Source organism: Dromiciops gliroides, chromosome 3 (genome assembly GCF_019393635.1).
Source record: "Dromiciops gliroides isolate mDroGli1 chromosome 3, mDroGli1.pri, whole genome shotgun sequence".
Taxonomy (NCBI): Eukaryota; Metazoa; Chordata; class Mammalia; order Microbiotheria; family Microbiotheriidae; genus Dromiciops; species Dromiciops gliroides.
The window spans coordinates 281,959,094-281,981,332 of NC_057863.1; the positions used below are offsets into that span (position 1 = coordinate 281,959,094).

Consider the following 22,239-nt stretch of genomic DNA (forward strand, 5'->3'; position numbering starts at 1 on the left):
ATCTAAAAGACAAAAAGATCCAAGAGGAACCAGGAAGTGAGAGAGAAAGATGAAAGACATTGTAGACCCCCCAGGAGCTCCTAACTTTGGGTCATTTATAAATGGGGTTGTTTATATATATATATATATATATATATATATATATATGTATATATATATACATATATATATATAACATATATATGTACACATACATACATAGATATTCCATATGTCAGTATAAATGATGTCTTTTGCAATCTGATGCTCTAAGGAGTCCATGGGTTTCACTACTAGACTCTGGAAGAGAAGACATCTATGCCTTCCTTTAAGTCTCATCTAAAATCTCATCTTTTACAGGAAGCCTATCTCAGCCCCTCTTAATTCTAGCGCCTTCCTTCTGTTAATTATTTCCTATTTATCCTGTACTCAGCTCACTTTGTATATATATGTTTGCATGTTGACTCCCCCCATTAGATTGAAACTTGAGGACTGAGACTGTCTTTTGTCTTTTTAAAAAAATATTTCCAATGCTTGGCACAGTGCCTACCACATAGTAGGGGGTGCTTAGTAAGTGTTTATTAATTTTATTGGTTGATTGAAGGGATCCATGACACAAAAAAAGGTTAAAACCCCCTCTTTCTGACATAAGGAAAACAAATGTTTGTAATAAGTAAATTTATGGATTATAAATTAAGTAGTGATCAGGGTAGTTAATTTGTGCTTGGGAGTTTGTATTCCTTTTTTTTTTTTTTTTTTTGAGCGGGGCAATGAGGGTTAAGTGACTTGCCCAGGGTCACACAGCTAGTAAGTGTTAAGTGTCTGAGGCCGAATTTGAACTCAGGTACTCCTGAATCCAGGTCCGGTGCTCTATCCACTGCGCCATCTAGCTGCCCCGTATTCCTTTTTAATCTTGACTCTACTATGGTATTTACATTACTTATAAAAAGAAATGCTTACTTAGCAATATGCTATTTTCCTTTCTCTTCCCTTTTTCCTTCCCTTCTTTTTCTTTCCTTTCCCTTCTTTCTTTCCTTTTATTCTCCTTTCCCTTCTTTTTATCCTTTCCCTTTCCTTCTCCCTTCCTTTCCTTCCTTTCCCTCCCACTTTTTGTCTTCTCTTCTTTCCTTTTCTTTCAAGCTTTTCCCATCTCACCCAAGCTGAAAGAGCAGAGAAACTATATACTCCAAATTCCATTTTCAACCTGGGCCAGCTACTCCCCAATTAGGTTAATCAATGCTCCCATTCCTTCCAGGAGGCTCATCACACTGGTGTTGGACAATTGGGGGGGATGAGGATGAGAGACTGACTTAGCCTACATGCAGCACAGGACTCCCAAGTTCTAGAGATACACCAGCCTCAGCCTCCGCAGGAGTAGGGATGTGTGGTCAGCATGCCCAGCTGTTTTCTTAATTAGGAATTTATTTATTTTTATAAAATATAAAGAAGTATAGGTGAGCAGATCTTATGTTATGTCCCCAACTATCTCAGTTACCCCTGTCTAACCTAAGCAAGTAATAGCTTTCAAGGGCCCAGCTAAAGTACAGGGGAAGGGCCTGTTAGGAGTTATTTCATTCATTACTCATCCTTTTAAATGACAAATATGTAAAAAATGATATTAGGGAATAAGATTGATAGAATGTCAATAATGTGCTAGCCTTAGAATGAGATATTTCAGTTGATGAGGAAAATAAATTTGTGTACAAACTAGCCAACAGTTACAGCCTTTACCCCAAATTACATAAAGCACAGTAATGCTGGCTCTGTGCCAATGATTCCAGTCTCTGTGAGATGCCTTCCTGTGCTATGCCTTATTAAATCACTGGTGACAGTTGCTAGTGCTACGTTTTCTCCTAGTTTATGAGTTTCCCTACACGGATGGCAATAATCACACGTTAATGTGAAAAGCATCTCGCTTCTTTGTGACAAACAAAGAAGTAATGTTTGATAATGGGAACAGATCAATGAACTCAACTTTGTAGAAAGTACCGATTAAAAAAATTTTAAAAGCTGTATACTCTATTCAAACTACAAACAGTCATGAGGGCTGATGGCGGGGGGCTGGGACAACAGAGGAGGTTGCTTAAGGGTTAGAGATGAGCAGTGTTTAGATTCAGAACAAGACGCAGCCTTAAAGGTGGCCTGACTGGTGAAGTCTGTGGCATTCTGTTCAGAGCAAACAAAAACAATTCTGGAGAGTCTTGGGCTTCCTGTTCAGCAATGAACAAGTACTGGGTATAATTCAGAAGAGGGAAGAGAAGAAAAAACAACAACCACTCAGGCAAATTAGGACAGTTCACTAGTTAACATTCATTATCAAGCCATATGATAGAGAAGGTAAGGAGAAAAACAGAAAATGAAACAATCTAGTCTGTGAATAAGCAAAATGATTTTTAAAAAGCAAAACATCACTCTTCCTTTACTATATATACATATAATACACATGTGGGTATATACATATACACATGCATACATATCCACAGATACACACACATGTGTGTGCGTGTGTGTGCATATATGTTCCCATTTGCTTCTTTGTAGCAGTTAGTGACCATCCATTTGGGAATGCATTTTCTGAGGGTTTCTTAGCAAAATTCAGAGATGGTAGTGGAAAGAGCAGGGGAATTTTGGGATTAGGGGACGCACAGTTTGATTTCTTTCTCTGCTGCATCTACTCGTGTAAGTATAGAGCCAGGGAAAGAGCACCAGGTTAGAGCCAAGCACTGGGTTCAAATCCCAGATCACAGGATCATTGGTTTAGAGTTGGAAGGGACTTCAGAGGACATTTAGCCCAATACCTTCCTTGTACAAATGGGGAAACTGACTAAAAGCCAGAAATAAGAAATGACTTTAATCTCTCCCTGTCTACTGGCTGCTTCCCAACTACTTCCAAACATGTCTACATCTCCCATTTTCAGAAAATACTCACTTGATCCCACCATTCCTACAAACCATCACGCTGTCTCTCACCTTCCTTTTGTGGCTGTTTGCAATAGGTAGCTCACTCCTTCCGCTCACTCTCTTCTTAACTCTCTACAGCTGACTCTGACTCTTCATCAACTGAAGCGTACTCTCTCCAAAATTACCATTGATCTCTTAGTAGCCAAAAATATTGTCTTCTTATCAATTTTCTTCCTTCTTGACCTCTATATAGCTTCTCCTTGATACTCTCTTTTTTTCCTTTTTTAAAAAAAATTTCATTTTTAATTACAACTGTACAACAGACCACTTTATTCTTGCATCTTCTCAATGGTTTCTTCTTTATATTTGCCCTTCTCCTTTCCAACTTGTTGGGATTTGGCTTTACGCTCAAGAATCTTTTTACGATCTTTGTCCAGTTTTAGTCTGGTGATAACTACCTTACTAGGGTGAATGTCCACATGGACAGTTGTGCCGTTAGCTTTTTCACGCTGCACACGCTCAATGTAGATGACGTTATTTCTTTCTGTAAACCTGCACTACCTTGCCAATTTGCTGGCCTTTGTAGTGTCTACGAACAACCTGGACCTCGTCGTCCTTCTGGATGGGTATGGAGTGGATGTTGTATTTCTGCCTCAGCTCCTTGGACAGCGGGGACGACATGATCTTGTGCCGGATGTGCGAGGGTGCATTGAAGTGTCTCTTGCAGTTCTTGTTGCAGTCTGGGGTCACGAAGGGATTGAACTTCATTTTGACTGCACAAACGGGACCACCTGAGAAGAGCCCTTGATACTCTATTATTTCTAGGTTTTCAGGGAATCACTCTCTCCTGGTTCTTCTCCTACCTATCTGACCACTCCTTCTCAGTCTCCTTTGCTGGACCTTCATTCAGCTGAATCCTGCTAACCATGGGGTATCCCCGGTCACTCTCTTCCCACTATACTATTTCACCTTGTGATATCATCAGCTCCTGTGACTCAACTATCATCTCTATGTTAATGATTCTCAAATTTACTCATATAGCCCTAAGCTCTCTGCTGCTCTGCAGTCTCTCATCTGTAATTGCCCATTGGACATCTTGAACTAGATGTCTTGTAGACAAGATGTCTACTCAATATGTCTAAAACTGAACTCATTGTCCCACCCACCCCCAACCCTTTCCCCTTCCAAACTTCCCTATTACTATCTAGGGTCCTTACTATACCTCCAGTCTTCCAGGCTCATAGTTTACATAGGTAGCATCAACTCCTCATTCTCTCTCACCCCCAATATCCAATGTGTTGCCAAGACCTGCTGATTTTATCTTTTTTTGTGTGTGTGACTTGTCCAGGGTCACACAGCTAGTGTCAAGTGTCTGAGGCCAGATTTGAACTCAGGTCCTCCTGATGATTTCATCTTTATGATACCTCTCAGGTATGCCCTCCTCTCCTCTGACACAATAGTCTACTGGTTGGTCTCCTTACTGCAATTCTTTCTTCGCTCTAGTCTATCCTCTTCTTAGCTGTCAAACTGATCTTCCTAAAAAGTGCATGTCTGGCCATGTGTTCCCCTAGTAAACAAACTCCAGTGGCTCCCAGACTTCAAAGATTAAATGCATATTCTCTATTGGGGCATTCAAAGCCCTTCATTATCTGCCTTCCATAACTTCTCAGGCTTCTTACATCTTACCATACCCCCTCCCATGTATTCTTCAATCTAGTAAAACTGGCCTCCTTGCTAGTCCTCAAGCAAAATGCAGTCGTTCCTTGACATTTGTGGGTTTCACATTCACAGTTTAGGTTATTTGTGCTTTGGCCATGGATAATTAAATGGAAATTTTTGGAGATTTGCATTGTATTGCAGAAAATCACAGACCACTCATGTATGTAAAGAAAACTAAAAAAATATATAGTAACTCACAAATGCATAAATACAGTATATTATAAACTTATTTTATTATTTACTAGGATAATTATACCTACATAAATTTATCATAAACAGTTAAATGTTCTTAAACATTTCAATGTGTTAAAAAACTACCAGCCACACACTCTCTTTGGGAGTGCCTCCTCTTTGTTTCTCTACCATCGAAATTCAGCCCCATTATTTTCTCCTTAGCTGATCATTGCACCTTGTGCTTTTCATAGGAGAAGGAAATCCGTGGATCAGTTGCTGCTGTAACACCAGCACTGACACTCCACAGAGTGTGGGAGATAACTAAACTCTCTCGTGTAAGAAACCACAACTTTGTTATTGGTGCAGTGTGTTGTATTACCTGGGTCTCAGGTTCTTAAAATTAAAGGGGTCATACTAGAAAATATCTAAAATACCTTCTAACTCTACAGATTTTAAGAGTTGTTAAAAAAATCAATTTTCTCAGTAACTGAAATGTAATAAATTTGAGGTTTGATTCCTACTCCTTGCCCTAAATTGGTAAACGGATGAAGTTTTAATCTGAGAGTCAATATCTTGGGGCATTATTGGGGGTATTGGTCAAGAAGTAGAAATATAATACCAGAATGAGTTGGGGAACAGACCAAAAAGGTCATGGCTTACTGAAGATTGAAATACTGTGAGAATTAGCAAAATATCACATAGAGACATAATGTGAAAATATGATGTTGGAAAAATGGTGCCAAGAGACTGGCTGATACAGGGTTGTTCCAAACCTTCAATTTGTAAAAAACCCCACAATATCTGCAAAGCATAATTAAGTAAAATACAATAAAGTGAGTTATTTTAATAATATATTACATACATACACACATATATGTATCTTTGTGTGTATTTTAGCAACACAATAAGTGAGATCAATATATAAACACTACCGAAGTCTTTTCCAGTGCTAGAATTTCTATGACATTCTTTATCTTTTCTTCCTGGACTGAAAAATATTCTCACTCCACTTATCATAGAATTCTCTGATTATATTCAGATATCTTTAGAGTTTTTTCCCAAACTAATAACCTCATCTGAATATTCTGTGAAAAAGAAGCCAGTAATGGTAATACCAGGATTTTGTGCTTTTCATCCTCCAATCCGAAGGTTCCTTGTGCTCTGCAGCTGATAAAATAAGAGAAGCAAACCCAGCCAAGTGGATAATGGAAGCAGTGGTGTGAAAGAATGCAGTTTGTCAGGTTGGGGGATATGGCCTGTACTCCTGCTAAGCAAGTGCTGAGGCAAGCTGAGTTTCAAACAACAGAGCCCAATTCTAATCCACTTTTTCACAAGAGCAAGGAAACTTAAAAAATAGAATGTATTCTATCACTCCTTCTTTTTACATTGTGTCAGCTCCCTTTTACAGTTTGATCACTGAAATGTATTCAAAGTGGTTCATTCACAGGACCATTTAGAGGCTCCAGTCCTAGTTTTTTACAAGTGTCCGTCCCTTTTTTGTGATCACGTGTACTTTTCAATGAGATTTAGGAACCTCATCATGGGTACAGGTTTAGACCTAGAAACACAAATTCCAAGGCTGCATTTCTCAGGCCATGGCAACTAGGTCATGCAAAAGTTTAAAAATCTTTTCTGTTTCTTTACCGGATCTTTATATTCTTTTGAATACTAGAATGTAGGTAATGATCCCCAGACTTTGGCCTTAGTTCGCTTCTCTTCCCTCTTTCTACTTCTTTCTCATTTGCTTCTGTGGAGTCAACAACCTCTATAGAGATTTATCTCAAATATGTATTTCTAGCCCTGATCTTTTTTTTCTGAACTTCAGATCCATATCTCGATGCCCATAGGTTGTCTCAAGCTGGATGTCCCAATGAATCTTCAAACTCAACATTTCCAAAACCAAACTTTCAATCATGGAAATCTGATCCCTACTTCCTTGCTCTGATTTCCCTAAAATTTATCGGGTGGTACACCATTTTACCTCGTCTTCCATGCTCAAAACCTTGGGGGATGTTCTTCCTAGTTTTCTCTCTTTCACCTCTTTTTTGCATCAGTTATGAAGTCTTGTCTATTCCACCGTCCCCACATCTCTCACATTTGTCCTCTCCTGTTTATTTCTGCTTCTACCATTGTAGAAAAGACCCTACATTGTGATCTCCTCGGAAGCATGGGTTGTTTATTCAGTGTAATTGCATTTCCCAATATTTAGCAAAATGCATAGTAATATAGTTGGATCATAATAAATAATTAGTGATGGATTGATACTATTTATTAGCATAGCTTCCTAATGGGCCTTAACATTTTTACTTTCCCCACTTTCAAATCCATCCTTCATACAATTACCAGAATAATTTTTCTTTTATGTAACTGCCATGCCAGTCCCCTGTTCGACATTCCTCAGTGGCTAGCACGTAGGTAGTAATGGTGTATGGAATATGGATAAGACCATATTGATAAGTTTTAAAATCTGGCTCTTCTACTTACAGGCCTCTCTAGGCCTTAATTTTTTCATGTATTGAGTATCAGATGCATAATTTGAACCCAAGTGTTCTGATTATACAGCCAGTGCTCTTTCAACCATCCCATGCTACCTCTATCATTGTGACTTTGGGCAAACCACTTTCATCTATAAAATAAGGGGTGGTTGGATTAGATAACTTTGAAGGTCCCTCTAAAGCTATGCTCCACAATCCCAAGTTACATTCCTTTTGCCAGAGGAGGGATTTAGACCAGTAATCTCCAAAGACCTTCAAGAGTAAAATCCCTCCTGTTCTAGTCCCATTTGAAAATTCAAACACCTTTGCCCAACATCCAACAACTTTCACCATAGACTACCACCCTATTTTCCCAGATTGATTCCATATTATCTCTCCTCACACAGTGAAACCAGATTACTTTTTGTCCCAAGAATAAATTTTTTTGCCATGACCCCCTTTCTCAAGCTATATCTACAATGTCCTCCCCTCTCTTTGTCTAAGTTCATATTTATTCTTTAAAACCCAACTCAAATTGCCACAAAGGCTTTATTAACTCCCTCCCTTCTGCAAAACTTCTACTCAACTTCATACATTTAGCTTTGTGTTAAATATACTTATTATTGTTTAAAATTATCTCTCTGTTGTTGCTTTCCCCCCTTTATTAAACATTAAGTTCCACGAGGCAGGAACCATATTTTATCTAAGCTGTGTAACTTCTCCCAGGTGCTTAGTATAGTTTATGTATATAAATACTTAATAAATGGTTATTGACTAAATAATGTTGGACTAAATAAACTCTGACTCTTCCAATGAAATGACTCTGACTTAACATAAGCCTACTGATGGATAATTTCCTTCTTTTTAAAAAAATTTCTAGAATAGCATCTGGGAGGAAGTGAGGTGGAGGCAGGAATATTGCATCCTGAGAGGTTTCACAGAGGAAAAAATGGAAAGGATAAAAGACATTCTAGATATCCTGTTACTTTTTTCACTTCCATTCAACTCAACTCTAGCCATCTCATGACTGAGTCCCTCCTTCCACTCTATTCTATATATTTCTCTGCCCCCTCAAATACTTCTCATACTTGTCTTCCCTCCTTCATTTTCTCCCATCATCCTCTCAAGTCTACAGTGAATACAAGTTTAAAAGGCCATTGAATTCTCCAGTCATAAAAACTCTTCTGTGAACTCTGGAGAAAATCATCCCATTTTTCTGCTATCTTTTTGCCTCCACAGCCTCAGTTATTTCTTATACTTACTTGTGGGGACTGTGTCTGGAAAAGCACTCCTACAGGGAGAAATGACATCTATGACTTTGATTTTCAAAGCATAATGTGGCATACTATCTAATTCTAAGAAAAGAAAAAGAAAAGGTAGGCCTGAGGAAGGAAGAAAGACAATACAGTACATCACTGATGAAAAAGTAAGCAGTGATGGTGCTCAAGGCAGGGGAGACTTGCTACCTGATGTTAGGTAATAGAGGTTAGAGAAAAAATTGTATTTGCAGAAGTTACAGGAAAATTAGACTCTCTCAATTGCACAGTACCCTTTACCATCATCTGCCACTCAGGCTGCCAATTCCAGGGGAGCAAATGACCATTTATCTCCTTTATGCCAAAAAGATTCTTCCCAAGCACCCTAAGGAGTAACAAGTGAAGATTCTTTGTTCAGTTGCCTCTGCTTTTCATCACACACTAGTCATGAAAATAGGCATTCGACAATGTGCCTAGGACTTAAGAGAATGAAGCATTTCACTTAATATTAGGCAATACACTCTGCCTCTCTCCCTTGTCTCTTTACTTTTGATATCTGCATTTTAAGGGAATCTAGGGAGTCTCCATATGAAGAATATGCCCAACTTAATGATGTGGAATTGGAGAGAATAGAGAAAGTCAGAGGGAGGAAGAAAGTAGACTGCAGGTCAATACTCTTTTTGGCAGAATTAACGACTTATTTCTAACTACTTTTTGGTTTGCAAGACTGATGAACCATAATGTGCTATATAGATTTCTTTTTGAGGACTTTATCCACAAAAAGTCAAGAAATCACATGAGAAGGTGTTTACTCCCTACCCCTCCCCCCCCCACCAACTTTAAGCACACCACTGATTTTATGCTGCAAAAATGCTTTCTCCCAGGCTGTTGGCCCAGCATGCTGTTATAATCATATTGAATAGGGAAAAAATACAAAATTTCTGTGTTTGGATTTTAAGGCCCTTTATAACCTACCCCTTCCAACCTTTCTGGTCTTCTTCTATCTTATTCCTCAATAAGTACTCTTTCATCCAATGACACTGGCTTCATGGCTGTTCACATGAATAAGACACTCCATTTCTTGCTCTGAGAATTTTCTCTGGCTGTCCCCTATCCTTAGAATGCCCCTCTCTCCATATCTTTGACTGCTGATCAATCTTTGATTTCCTATCAGTCTCAACTAAAATCTCATCTTTTACTATAAGCCTTCCCCAAATCTTCTTAATTCCAGTGCCTTCCCTTTGTTAATTATTCCTATTTATCCTTATTTGTATATATTGCATATACTTATTTTATATATGTTTGTATATTATCTTCCCTGTTAGATTGTAAGTTCCTTGAGGGCAGGGCTGTCTTTTTGAGTCTTTGTGTCCTCAGCCTTAGGACAGTGCATGGCACGTAGTAGATGCTTGAAAATGTTACTGATTGATTGAGAATAAAACCCAGAGCTATAATGAGAGTAGGGCAAACTGGGACTTTTTACATGGAAATTGTTGAAAGATTGAGGATGCTGACAGCACCTTTTCAGCAACTTAGACAAGAGAGTTTAATACCTAGGTGGCAATAGCTACTAAGGTTTCTGGTAGGAAGTTACCAGATTCCCTTTGCTTTCCTAGTCCACTTAAGTATGTCCTTGAGAGAAGTTTTCATATCACATATTGCTTATTATTGTTCTCATCAAAAAAACAAACAACCTTTAAGTTTCAACTAGTACAAATCCTATTAGCACCCTAGGAATTAGTTAAAGTCTAGGAGAATAAAACAATTGAGTTATTCCAGTTCTTCTTGTTCTGAAAAGGATAATTTTAGCTGTTTCTATCACCATTAAATGTGGCATGTCCTTACCTGTCAGACCAGATGATGATCTGGGTTATGAAATGAGAGGAGTTCAGGTCCAAGGCTGTAGCTCCTTCCACTCTCTGTTTTCAGAGTTATGATTTCCCCTCGGGTTGCGGATCTGAATTTGCTAAGCAGAAATCTGTAATTGATTTCGTAAAATTAGAAACATAAAATAAGGAAAAGAGCCTTTAAAACAAAATCACAAAATTCTTTTAAGGAGAACATTTTTCCATACTTTTTGGTAGCACTGGAGTAAGAATTCTGAGGGGGGAAAAGCCCTCATTTTAACAAAGTCTGACTTCTATCAAAGGACAAGAGAGGGCTGCTCGGAGTTTGGGAGTTTGGAGTTGGGAGTTTGCAGTTGTGGGCAGCAACTGAGGAGTAAGGAAAAAGAGGCAGTGGTCTTCCATCTTGGAGGTGGGCTAGAGCCCAGTCTTGGTTGTCAGATGGATTCCCATCGTATCAGATTGCTGGAGTGAGATATTTGAATAAGGAGTCGGTACTAGAAGTTTTGATGTAGGTAAACACCAGAACACACTGGTCCTCAAATCCAACTTTGTAATTCATGGCATGAAAATAGAAGAAGCAACTGAGACCAGTTCAGTTGAGTAAGAAGAAAAATTGGTTCTTATGGCTTCCTATTTTAATTAATTGTTCTTGATAGGTTGCTTAAGAATCAATTGCTTTCTAGATGCTGAAGAATGTTTCTCTTAAAATTTCACACCCTCTAAATCCTGGTACCCTGGGAATTACCTTCCTCCACCAACCCATGCCAAACTCTTGTTCCAGTTCTAGTTTTGAGGTCTATGAAGAGCTACATCAAACAACAACAACAACAATACATAACTCATTATAATACCAATAGCAAACCCATGATTAGCAGTAACTCACTCTTCTACCTGTTTTGAAGTGAGATTAGAAGTGGGTAGTCATAATAAATCAGTTTTCTCTGTAAACTGTTTGAGATTAGAGTAAATGTTTTATCCATCTAGATACCTCCAGTTTCCCAAAGCCTTGTATTGTTTAAATAAACAATATGAGAAGGAGGGGGCAGGTTTCCATGCAATATAATTGAATCAGAATGATAGTTATTTATAGTTTCTTTGGGAGCTTCTTTTTACTGAAATCTGCCCTTAGACTGGTAGATCTCAACTAAAAGTGGACTTGGAGTATGGGTCCTCTGACCATAAGGAGAAATTAGGGAAATGGCCCCATTGAATAGCTAACTTACTACTAGAGTAACTTCCAAGGGTTGCTTCTTCCCCAGTTGGTAGCCAGGGACTTTGGCTAAGAGACACTTAGAGTAATGCATTTATGTGACAGTCTGACATCCAGAGCATCATGCCGGATAAACTCTGTTAATTATTTTTAAGTTGTAAAAGGCAAGGAGCACTACAATTTAAAAAAAAATTGAGTATTGATAGCAGCTGGGTAGTACAGTTAATAGAGTCCTGGATCTTGAGTTAGAAAGATAAGTTCAGCCTCAGAGATCACTGCCTCTGTGACCTGGGCAAGTCACCTAACCTTTGTTTGCCCCCAATTTCCCTCATCTATAAAATGAGGATAATAATAGCACCTATCTCCCAGGTGCTTGTGAGGAGCAATGAGATAATAATTACAAACTACTTAGCACAATAACTGGCACCATAGTAAGGCAGGATATAAATGCTAGCTATTATTCTCATGTTATCATTATTATGAGTGTCTTCATTTGTTTTGTCTTCCTTTACCCCAGTTCTTGCACAAGGACAATTGGATTCCCTAAACCAATCACAAAGTAACAGATTAGAAAACGTCTATTCCTTCTCTTGAAAGACATCAAGCTTCCCCCACCCCAAAGCAGAGTTACTGGTTATAAAACCAGTCCTACTGTTTTCTGTTTATTCCAAGTACTTGCAGGAAATGACGCATATCTACAGGAGCTCTCTTACCTCTCACAGCCTTCTCTATGTGCCAGCTGATGTTTCTCCCTGCCTTGTCTTGTAACAATGTATAAAATGTTGCCTTATCCTGAGTCCTATTTAAAATTTAAACAATGAGTTTTCTTTCTGCAATACTTCCTAATGGCCAGCTGAGCAGGTTGATTCTCCCAGGTCTCTTTTCTTCTTTCCTTGCTGTGGGACAGGTGAGCCCATGGTGATGTAATCCTTCTCTTCATGTGTGTGTATGTCTGTGTGCCCCTTTAGGGTTAATGTCAAGGGATCCAGGTACCATTTATAAATGCTATTTGGGATAAAACTTACTATTTGTATAAACTAATTTCCTCTGAAACTATCCATGTACAATTTGTTCCTGCATTATTATATTATTATTAATAACAATAAATAGTCTGTGTCAAAGAAATTCAATGTGAGTTTTATTTGATTTTTCAGTCTTATTCATAATATCTTTTGGCTCAGTACCAAAAATTCTAGGGAATTATACCCAATTATTGGAATTTATATGAATTTAGGAGAATGCCCTGGTATTGCAAATCAATCCTAGTAACACTAATGCTTGAGGGGGCTTCACATCTGGGGCTTGACTTGGTCACTTAGGAATGACAGAAATGCTGACTGAGCTGAATCTAGGTGCAGATAATAAAGGAGACTGTGTATACAATTATTATACAGCATACAATGTTAATTACAATACAAGGAATACTTTTTTTTTGAAGAGCAATAAGGATTAAGTGACTTGCCTAAGGTCACACAGCTAGTAAGTGTCAAGTGTCTGAGACTGAATTTGAACTCAGGTTCTCCTGAATACCAGGCCAGTGCTTTATCCATTTGCCCCCAATATGAGGAACCAAGCATAGTATAGTGTCATGTAGTTACTATGAGAAGGAAGAGTACTTCTGTCAATGGGACTCATTGAAGTCTTTTGAAGGAAGTGATATTTAGCTTTTCCAAGAATATTGGGTAGTCATGAAAGAGATATTTTTTAAGCACTCAAATTCTAGGACGTTGCTGGGAAAACACAGCTTTATTTATTTTAAATTTGTATATTTATAAAGAAAAGAGCACTGAACATCCCTTTTGATTTTAAATGCCATGTAACTTTCAATAGTAATTCTCATAGGCTGTCACCATCTTTATAGCTTTCCTCCTCTTCCTCCTATCAAATCTTTTCTTCAGGATGAATAAATAATTCATTAATGCTTCAAGTAACTGATCAACGTTAAGGTGTTTACCTCTGAGGGACAGCTAGGTGGCAAGGTGGATAAAGCACTGGCCCTGGATTCAGGAGGACCTGCATTCAAATCCGGCCTCAGACACTTGATACTTACTAGGTGTGTGACCCTGGGCAAGTCACTTAATCCTCCTTGCCCTGCTTAAAAAAAAAAAAGAAAGAAAGAAAGAAAGAAGGAAGGAAGGAAGGAAAGAAAGAAAGAAAGAATACAAAACAAAAACAATGAAAGAGAAACATCTGGAGCAGCTAGGTGGTGCAGTGGATAAAGCACTAGCCCTGGATTCAGGAGGATCTGAGTTCAAATCCGGCCTCAGATACTTGATACTTACTAGGTATGTAACCCTGGGCAAGTCACTTAACTCTCATTGCCCATCAAAAAAAAATTACCAAAAAAAAAAAAAAAGATGTTAACTTTGGAAATTTCAGTGTTGGTCTAAGGTATTACCTAGTAACAAAACTAAGTGCATCTTCATTTCCTAGCAGACTGAAAGCAGAATACTGCCCAGTGCTTGGCATCTTTAGTCTGACATGAAACATTTAGTTGAGAACACTCTTAAAGAGACTGCAAGCGCAATGCTTGGTGCTCTGCTACACTAAAAGGTGAAAAATTCACTTAGACACGGTCATGCCTTGCTTCTTACCCCTTCTTCTTGGGTCCATCCATTGAGGGCTTCTGCCCTGAACAAGCTGAAGCATCTGGCTTCTTAGTATCCTGGAGGGCTTTGCTCTTGGTTTTGCCGGTCCTTCTGCGTTTCATTTGTTTTGAAACAAATTAGAAAATACAGGATGATAACGAATGAGAGTAGGTCCCTAGTCTACTCATAGGTCAGTTTTATGCCAAAGAAATACATTTTAATTGCTACTGGTTTTTTTACCTGAGGGAGATTTTTCATGTTTTTTCTTTTCCCCAGGCCAGACAATGATTGCTTTTTAAAAATAATATTTTCCCAATTGCCATTAAAATAAATTTTTAACAATTTTTTTGAGTACCAAATTTCTCCCTCCTTTTCTGTCCCCTCCTAGAGAAGGCAAGCATGATTGCCATCATGCAAAAACAAATTTCCGTATTAGTCATGTTGTGAAAGAAAATACAAACCAACAAAAAGCCCCATGGGAAAGATAAAGTGAAAAAGAGTATACTTCAAGCTGTATTCAGACTCCATCAGTTCTTTCTCTGGAGGTGGATAGCATGTTTTCATCGTGAGTCCTTTAGAATTGTTTTGAATCATTGTATTCCTGAGAATATTTAAGTCAATCCCAATTGATTATTGTACAATTTTGCTGTTACCTGTGTACAATGTTCTTCTGGTTCTGCACACTTCAATTTGGATCAGTTTATGTAACAGTGATTACTAATCACAGCAATGAATCATGTGGACGATTCTCATCTTTCTTGACAGCTAAAATCGGACCAGCCCATAGGAAAAGGAATAGGGGATTGCAGCAATACAAACATGGACACTACCTGCATTAGTAGAAAAACTGTATCCTCTCCATACAGATCTGAGACTAAACAGAGGAGTTTCTGGGGTAACTTGTTAGTTCTAACTACCTAGGAAAATGAACTAAAACAATAGAAATATTATTGCACCATAAGAAATGACAAAAGGGATGGTTTTCAGAAAAATCTGGGAAAATACACTAATGCAGAGAGAAGTGAATAGACTAAGAGAACAATTTATACAATAACAACAGCATTAGTAATGAAAAACAGCTTTGGAGTCTAAAAAACTTCCATAAATGCAAAGACCAACCATGATTCCAGAGGACTGAGAATGAGCCATGCTACCCATGGTGCCGAGAAAGACAAAAGATAGAGACATTTGGGCACATGCTTAGTGTGCTATTTTTGTTTTGCTTGTCTGATGCTTATTGATACAGGGGTCTTCTTTTTTCTTTCTTTTTTCAACTGGGAGTGGGAAAGAGATGAGAGGAAAAGGAAGACTGGAGATAAGATTACTAAAAAAAGAAAGAAAAGCAAAAGACAGAAAAGAGGGTCATTGAGCCATATTTTTAATTGCACAGAAAGAAAAAAGGAAGGGCAGAAGGAAGCTTAGAGAAGCAAGACAGCTTTGAAAGTTACAGTTACATATTTTTTGTTTGTTTTTGGTTTTTGGCAGGGCAATGAGGGTTAAGTGACTTGCCCAGGGTCACACAGCTAGTAAGTGTCAAGTGTCTGAGGCTGGATTTGAACTCAGGTACTCCTGAATCCAGGGCTGGTGCTTTATCCACTGTGTCACCTAGCTATGCCCTGTTAAATACTTTTTAAAAAGCAAGCTATATATAACAGAGATTAACAATTTCTTGGATCATCTTCTTCTGTTCTACTATGTATATGGAAATCTTAACTTTACATGGTATTTCTTAAATTAATTTAAAAAAATGTTAAAAAGAAAAGAAAATGAACCAGGAGATACACCACTTGCCACTACTCTGTAGAGTGCTGGTCATCCTCTTTACTATACATTCCTTTTCAGTGGGTAGGGAAGTTATTAAAAGATAGAAGCATATAAGTTTGATCTTTTGTTGCCCTCCATATCTTCCCCAGGGGTCCTAGGATTCCTTGAATGCAGCTTTTGGATCCATAAAGCAGTTTTCCTGGAAAGGATCCTCATCATTTGCCTGATGGCTTATGGCTCCACTTTGGTGGGCAGGAAAGCTTTTGTGAGGAGAAGGTATAATGACTGGCTGCTGAATTTAATCTTTACCCCACTCTGGTACCTTTTTCATGCCATGTTGAATTCCTCTCAACTCATTGGAAGACCTATCATAGGAAAGCTCACTGGAATTTGTTCAGACCACTGAGCAGATAATCCCTACAAGGATAATCAATTCTTATGTGATAAAAAGAATGAATACCATGTAGATAAATTTAAGAGGGGGGAAATGACCCATCCTCTACTACAAATATTCATATTTTTATATTAGAAATATGCTTTGGAGAAAAAAGTTTGAATCCTTTTTCTTGGTCCACCAAATTACATTTTAAATAATATTTAAAAGTAAAGAAAGAATTATTTCTAAAGAAACTTGGTGGTAAAAATTTTTGTAAGGCAAAGAATCCTTTCTTAGTAATAATCATTCACTATTCTAGGTTTTCTAAGTTTCAGGTTTTTGTATTTTGACATTTCTCAAAGAGGGGAGCCTTTATAGTCAAATATTAGAAAATATATTGAGGACAAGAGAAACATTTCAGAAATTAAACCATGAAGATGACAAATGTCCTATTTTGAAATCTTAGTATATGATACATTGAAATACACAAGGCAGTCATTATATTGATACTTTCTTCCCTGCTATGAAATGAAGATTTAAGAGGGGAAATACTGGGCACACTTCATGCTTTCAGGATTTAAGATGATCTAAGTGATTAAAGAAATTCAAGTCTGTGTTCATTAACTGTAGAATAGAGAATTTAACAAGCCCACTAACTTTAGGATTGTTTTCTTGAAATTAGTATTCAAAATGTTTAATTACCTGGATTCCTTCTTAGAATGGATTGTCTGACAACATCTGTGCCCAGAATGTTGGCTTGTTTGAAGCGCTTTGCCCGTTCTTCGAAAAACCATTCACCTGTTACAATCCTTAGCTGCCTATACAAGGAGGAAAAAAGAAAAGAGGTGTGTATGGGGAAGAAATGGGATGGGATGAAGTAATTTGGCTGCACTCTTTTTAAAATTTTTATTTATTTCATTAATTATTTCAGAATTAAATGTAAAATTTCTAAACAATTATTTATTGAAATTTTGTATTCCAAGTTTTCTCCCTTCCTCTTCTCCCACTTTCCTCTCCTTGAGAAGGCAAGTAATTTGACTTCAATTATACATGTGAGGTCATGCAAAACATACTTCCATTTGACTGGTTAGACTCTTAATTATCAAATATGTAGCCAACTAACAAACACAGTCTGAGCCTGCCAAAGCCTAATATGAGGGATACATAGATGCCAAAAAATCACTTTCTGGAACCAGAATTTGTATTTTGGTAATTATCCAATAGAATATAAGCTCCTTGAGAGTAGTGATTGTTCCTTTTTTAAAAAAATGAAAATTGGTCTCCTGTAGCACATGGTAGATAATAAATGTTTGTTGATTACCTGACATCAACCAAATGTAAATGTAATTATTCTGAGTAAGAAGGAAATGGGGGTTCGATTCAATCCAACAAACATAAAAATGAATTCTAAGGCTTCTGTGCTTCTATCTGTACATGGAATGCATGCCCCAGACCTCATCTTTCTCATGAACTCCCATCTGGTATCACCAACTACTTGCTGTATATTACCATCTAAATGACCCATAAGCATCTCAAACTTGACATATTAAAAATGGAACTCATTGTGTTTTTCCCCTAAAACCACATCTCTTTCTAATTTTGTCCTATTTCAATCAAGGGTACCACCCTTCTTCCAGTTATTGAGGTATATAACCTCAGAACCATTCTAGATTTTTTATCTTTATTTTTACTCAGCCCCCATCAGTTGCTGAGACTTATTGATCCTGTCTCTGTAACACCTTTCCTATCCTTCCCATTGTTTCTACTATTATAACCAATGTCCTGGATCATATCCTAATCACTTCTCCTCTGGATGATCACAATAGTTTCCTAATTGGTCTTTTTACTTTCTAATCAATTCTCTCCACAGCTTACCAAATCAATATTCCCCAAATACTGGGTCACTTTACTGTTCAAGAAAACTTTGATGACCTATTACCCCTAAGATATTTAAGTATGAAAGTGCTTCATTTGTTCCCATCATGCTCCAACTTTTTTTCCATACTAATTTTATAGTATTTACCTCTTATTCTACATCTTCCATCTCTAGGCCTTTTCAGAGATGGCTGCCCATGCCTGGAATGTTCCCCTCACTCATCTATGCCTTTTGGAATCCCTAGATACATTCTCACCTCTCATCTACAGGAGGGCTGCTCTAATCCCCTCACCAGTTGTTTGTTCTCTGCCTAGAATTATTTTTGTTTATTTTTTACAATCTTTATCTGTATACACCCCATGACTACCTAAGCTCCTTGAAGGTAGGGACTGTTTTCATGTTTGCTTCTGAATTGCACAAATGCCTAGTCAGTGTATGGCACATAGTAGGTACTTAACAAATGCTTGTTGAATTGAATTAGGATGTAAATGTTGCATATTGTAAATCTGAAAAGACAAGAAATGCTTCAATTATTATAAATATCGTGGTAAATGGCTAACTTTTATAAAATGCTTTGCAGTTTATAAATACTTACCTTACCATAATCATTTGAATTAGTACAAATATTATTTCCTCCATTTAAAAATTATGGAAACTAAGACCCAAAGACCCTAGTTCACAAAACTAAGTTTAAAAGCCACAGGCCAATGCTTCTGTACACAAGAGGTGTCAAATATGCAAAACTCCCAGTAACTAGAAGCATATTAAAATGTAACTGGGGAATGTTTAACAAAATAAGCAAAATTACAATATAAATTAGATCCTAGCTTCTTAAACTGTGGGTCTACGACCCCATATGGGAGTCATGTAATCGAATGTGGGGGTCATGAAAAATTTGGCAACTGTGAAAAGTTATGGATACCTATTTCATATACTCATATATCCAGGGTCATGTAAAAATTTCTTGGAAAAAGTTTAAGGAGTTTTGACCTAGATAATGTGAATTTGTGGTTTTCTAAATCAATATGTGATCTTCAGGGATCTGTTTCTATTTGAGTTTAGTACCATAATCGACCTAGGTTAGAGAGAGATTTTTTGCAGTATCAGAAAAATTCTCAGTCAGTGAGAAACTAACTACAGAACCTCTCAGAAGCAAGAAAATGTGACAAATTAGCATGCACACACAGAATCACATCCCATCATATGATACTTCCTTCAGGGCTTCCCAATTTCCCTTGAGAATACATCTGCAAAACCCAAACAGAATTCCTGTTCAGACAAGCTAGATGAAAGCAAAGACCTTTCAAAGGCTTAGACTCTTATCTCTCTACTTTGCACCATGGTGTCAACTGCCCCTGGGGGAAAAGGGAATGGGACCTATGTTTCTATCACCAAAACTACAGGGCCAGTCAATGGAAGAGAAGAAAGTTCTCCAGACTTTAACTGTTTCTCAGGGACTCCATAATACAGGTTCTAAGGAGCTGGGAGAGAGCACATGAACTGAATATATCTTCTCTCTTTGCTAAGGCTGGTGGATATAGGGAAACTGCCCAATGAAGAGCATCCCAGGGTGGGTTGTAGTTAAGCGTCATAGACTGCTGTCCCAGAAAGTCTAACACCAGACATATGCACCCCACCCCTTGCACACCTGCACTCCTCGTATCCATCTCATAGTCTCCCAATACCACTTAGCTTCATAATATCCTGCCACCTTACTAATCATTCAGGAAACCCAGGATTCCATGAGTACCCCACCCTACCCCACCTCAGATCCTGGACTGGGGTCCAAGGAGTCTGAGGGAAGTAAGCACTTTGAGACTTGGCCTTTACTTAGTATGATTCATTCTCAAAATGATATACCTCGAGCAAAAATTTCCATGTTTTAGGGATGTTCAAGACAACCTGGCCAGCTGAATAAGAAGGTGGGGGTATTAGTGTTGGCAAGGACTTTTTCAAGGGACTGAGAATGAGGATACAAGTTTGACTATATGATCAGGAGTGCCAGGAGCCTCTAGGCTTAGAGAATAATTCTTCTATACCCAGGAATAAAGAGGTCCTGTCCCTCCCCTGGGCAACTGGGACCCTAAAATCTCACCACCATCTTTCTTTCAGAGAAGCTATTTATAATTTTAGGTGATTCTTAAAATTTTCTCTTCTTCTCCTCTAGCCCCATAACTCCATGCTCCAAGGAGTGACAGGAAGGGCAAAATGTACTTTTTGGGAAGTGCCTGAAATTAAGATCTGTTCTGTGTCTTTTGTTACTGAAAAAAAAAATAAACCATAAGGAACTTTAGGCTGTCTTATTCAGTAGGGTATGATAAGAGAATTTCTCACTCATTTTTTTAAACCACCATTTACTTAAGATGAGCAGGTCATATAACTGGTTGAAGTCTATGAAATCAAGTTGGGACATCAACTACAGCTCTAGTGTTTACCAAGCAGTTTCCTCTTTTACCTGATACAGTTCTTCCCCTTCTGCCATCTGTTTTCTGTCTGTAAATCCTAATCCTTCATTATTCCATTGTACTCATGCTGCTTATATAACTAAAACCTATATAAGGTTGCTGAAACTGCTGCTCAAGGCTCACTGATTTTTTTTTTATAGATTGAGTCATGGTTTGAGCTTAATAAACTGGTTTTCTATCTTCTCTCTGTATCATTGACTATATAATTGACAGTACTGTCAGTACAGATCCTCAGACATTTTTTGTCATAAGAGCCTTAAGTTCTGCAGCTATATGTTAGTTAGAAGAATAGGTTAGGGTTGAAAACAAGATTCTCCTGATAGAAAGTGAAGTTATTTCCTCTCTCATTCAAAGTCATTCATTCCATAAGAAAAGGTTACTATGTATATTTTTAATCCAAAGTGGTTAGGTCCTTTTTTTCTTGGAAACATTGAGGGGTTGGGATTGATGAGCCTCATAAGTAGTTGAAATATTTTCCCCTGATAGCAACAGTTATACCAAACTGTAATCTACCTGAACCAAAGGCTTAAATGAGTATGAATATCACTTTATTTTTGCAAGTATGTATTTAGATATCAGTTGTTCCCATTGCCTCATGTAGTACCAATTATGTTGGGAAGCCAATGGCTAATAAAAACAGAAATGCTTTCAGGATGATGACAAATGTGGGAATTAAGAACAGTTATAAGTCATGCAGTTCATCCACAGGACAATGGTATAATAAAGAACAGAGGGTGCAACCTTCAAAAAGTGGTGTCCCAAGATACACTTTTGAGGACATACCCAAAGTAAGAGAATCACCTCATTCTTTACTTTTTTGATGGTACAGGTAGTGATGGAAGGAGATAGAAGGTAAATAGGGTCACCATTATTTGGGAAATAAAGGAAAGAGGGAATGAATAAACATTTATATTGTGCCTACCATGGGCCAAGCACTATACTTAGCCCTCTTTTTTTTTTTTACAAATATTGTCTCATTCAATTCATTATTTGTAGAAGCCTTTAAAACCAGTGGTGAAGTAGATGTAGATGGGGCAACAATCACCTTGCCACTGGAAATTGGTCTCTGGTGCTGCTATCTTTGACATGTGTCTTGAGTTTTTAGGAATTTTAGTTACTACAGTAACTTGATTCTAAGATTGATCAGAGGATTGGGAAAGCTACTTCAAACACGTCTAAGCTTGCCAAGCGTGTCTGGGCAAACAGTAAACTGACAAGAACCAAATTTGCCGTCTATAGAGCATGTGTCCTGAGTACCTTACTGTATGGCAGTGAAACATGGACTGCATACACTAGACAAGAGAAAAAGCTTAACAGCTTCCACATGTGCTGCCTTTGGCGCATCCTTGGCATATCTTGGTCAGATAGGATCACCAACACAGAAGTAATCCAATGCACACAACTTCCGAGCATCTACATGCTACTGAAACAAAGACGGCTGTGCTGGCTCAGTCATGTGCACCACATTCAAGATGAGCACATTCCTAAAGACCTACTCTGTGGCGAGTTAGCCCCAGGCCAAAGACCTGCTGGACTCTCCCAGCTTCGCTATAGAGATGTATGAAAGGGAGACTTGAGGGCTCTGGGAATAGACACTGAAAGCTGGGAAG

General features: G+C 38.0%; 1 protein-coding gene and 1 pseudogene across 1 annotated transcript in view; both read right to left on the reverse strand.

Annotated features, from left to right (window-relative positions):
• Positions 1–22,239, reverse strand: part of SYTL5 (synaptotagmin like 5) — a 256,002-nt gene that overhangs the window by 73,019 nt on the left and 160,744 nt on the right. Inside the window, 5 exon segments of the mRNA XM_043996939.1 lie at positions 3,744–3,754; positions 10,358–10,481; positions 14,155–14,236; positions 14,239–14,259; positions 16,991–17,106. Of these exon segments, the coding sequence (XP_043852874.1) occupies positions 3,744–3,754; positions 10,358–10,481; positions 14,155–14,236; positions 14,239–14,259; positions 16,991–17,106 (354 nt within the window).
• On the reverse strand, positions 3,172–3,648 carry LOC122750266 (annotated as a pseudogene).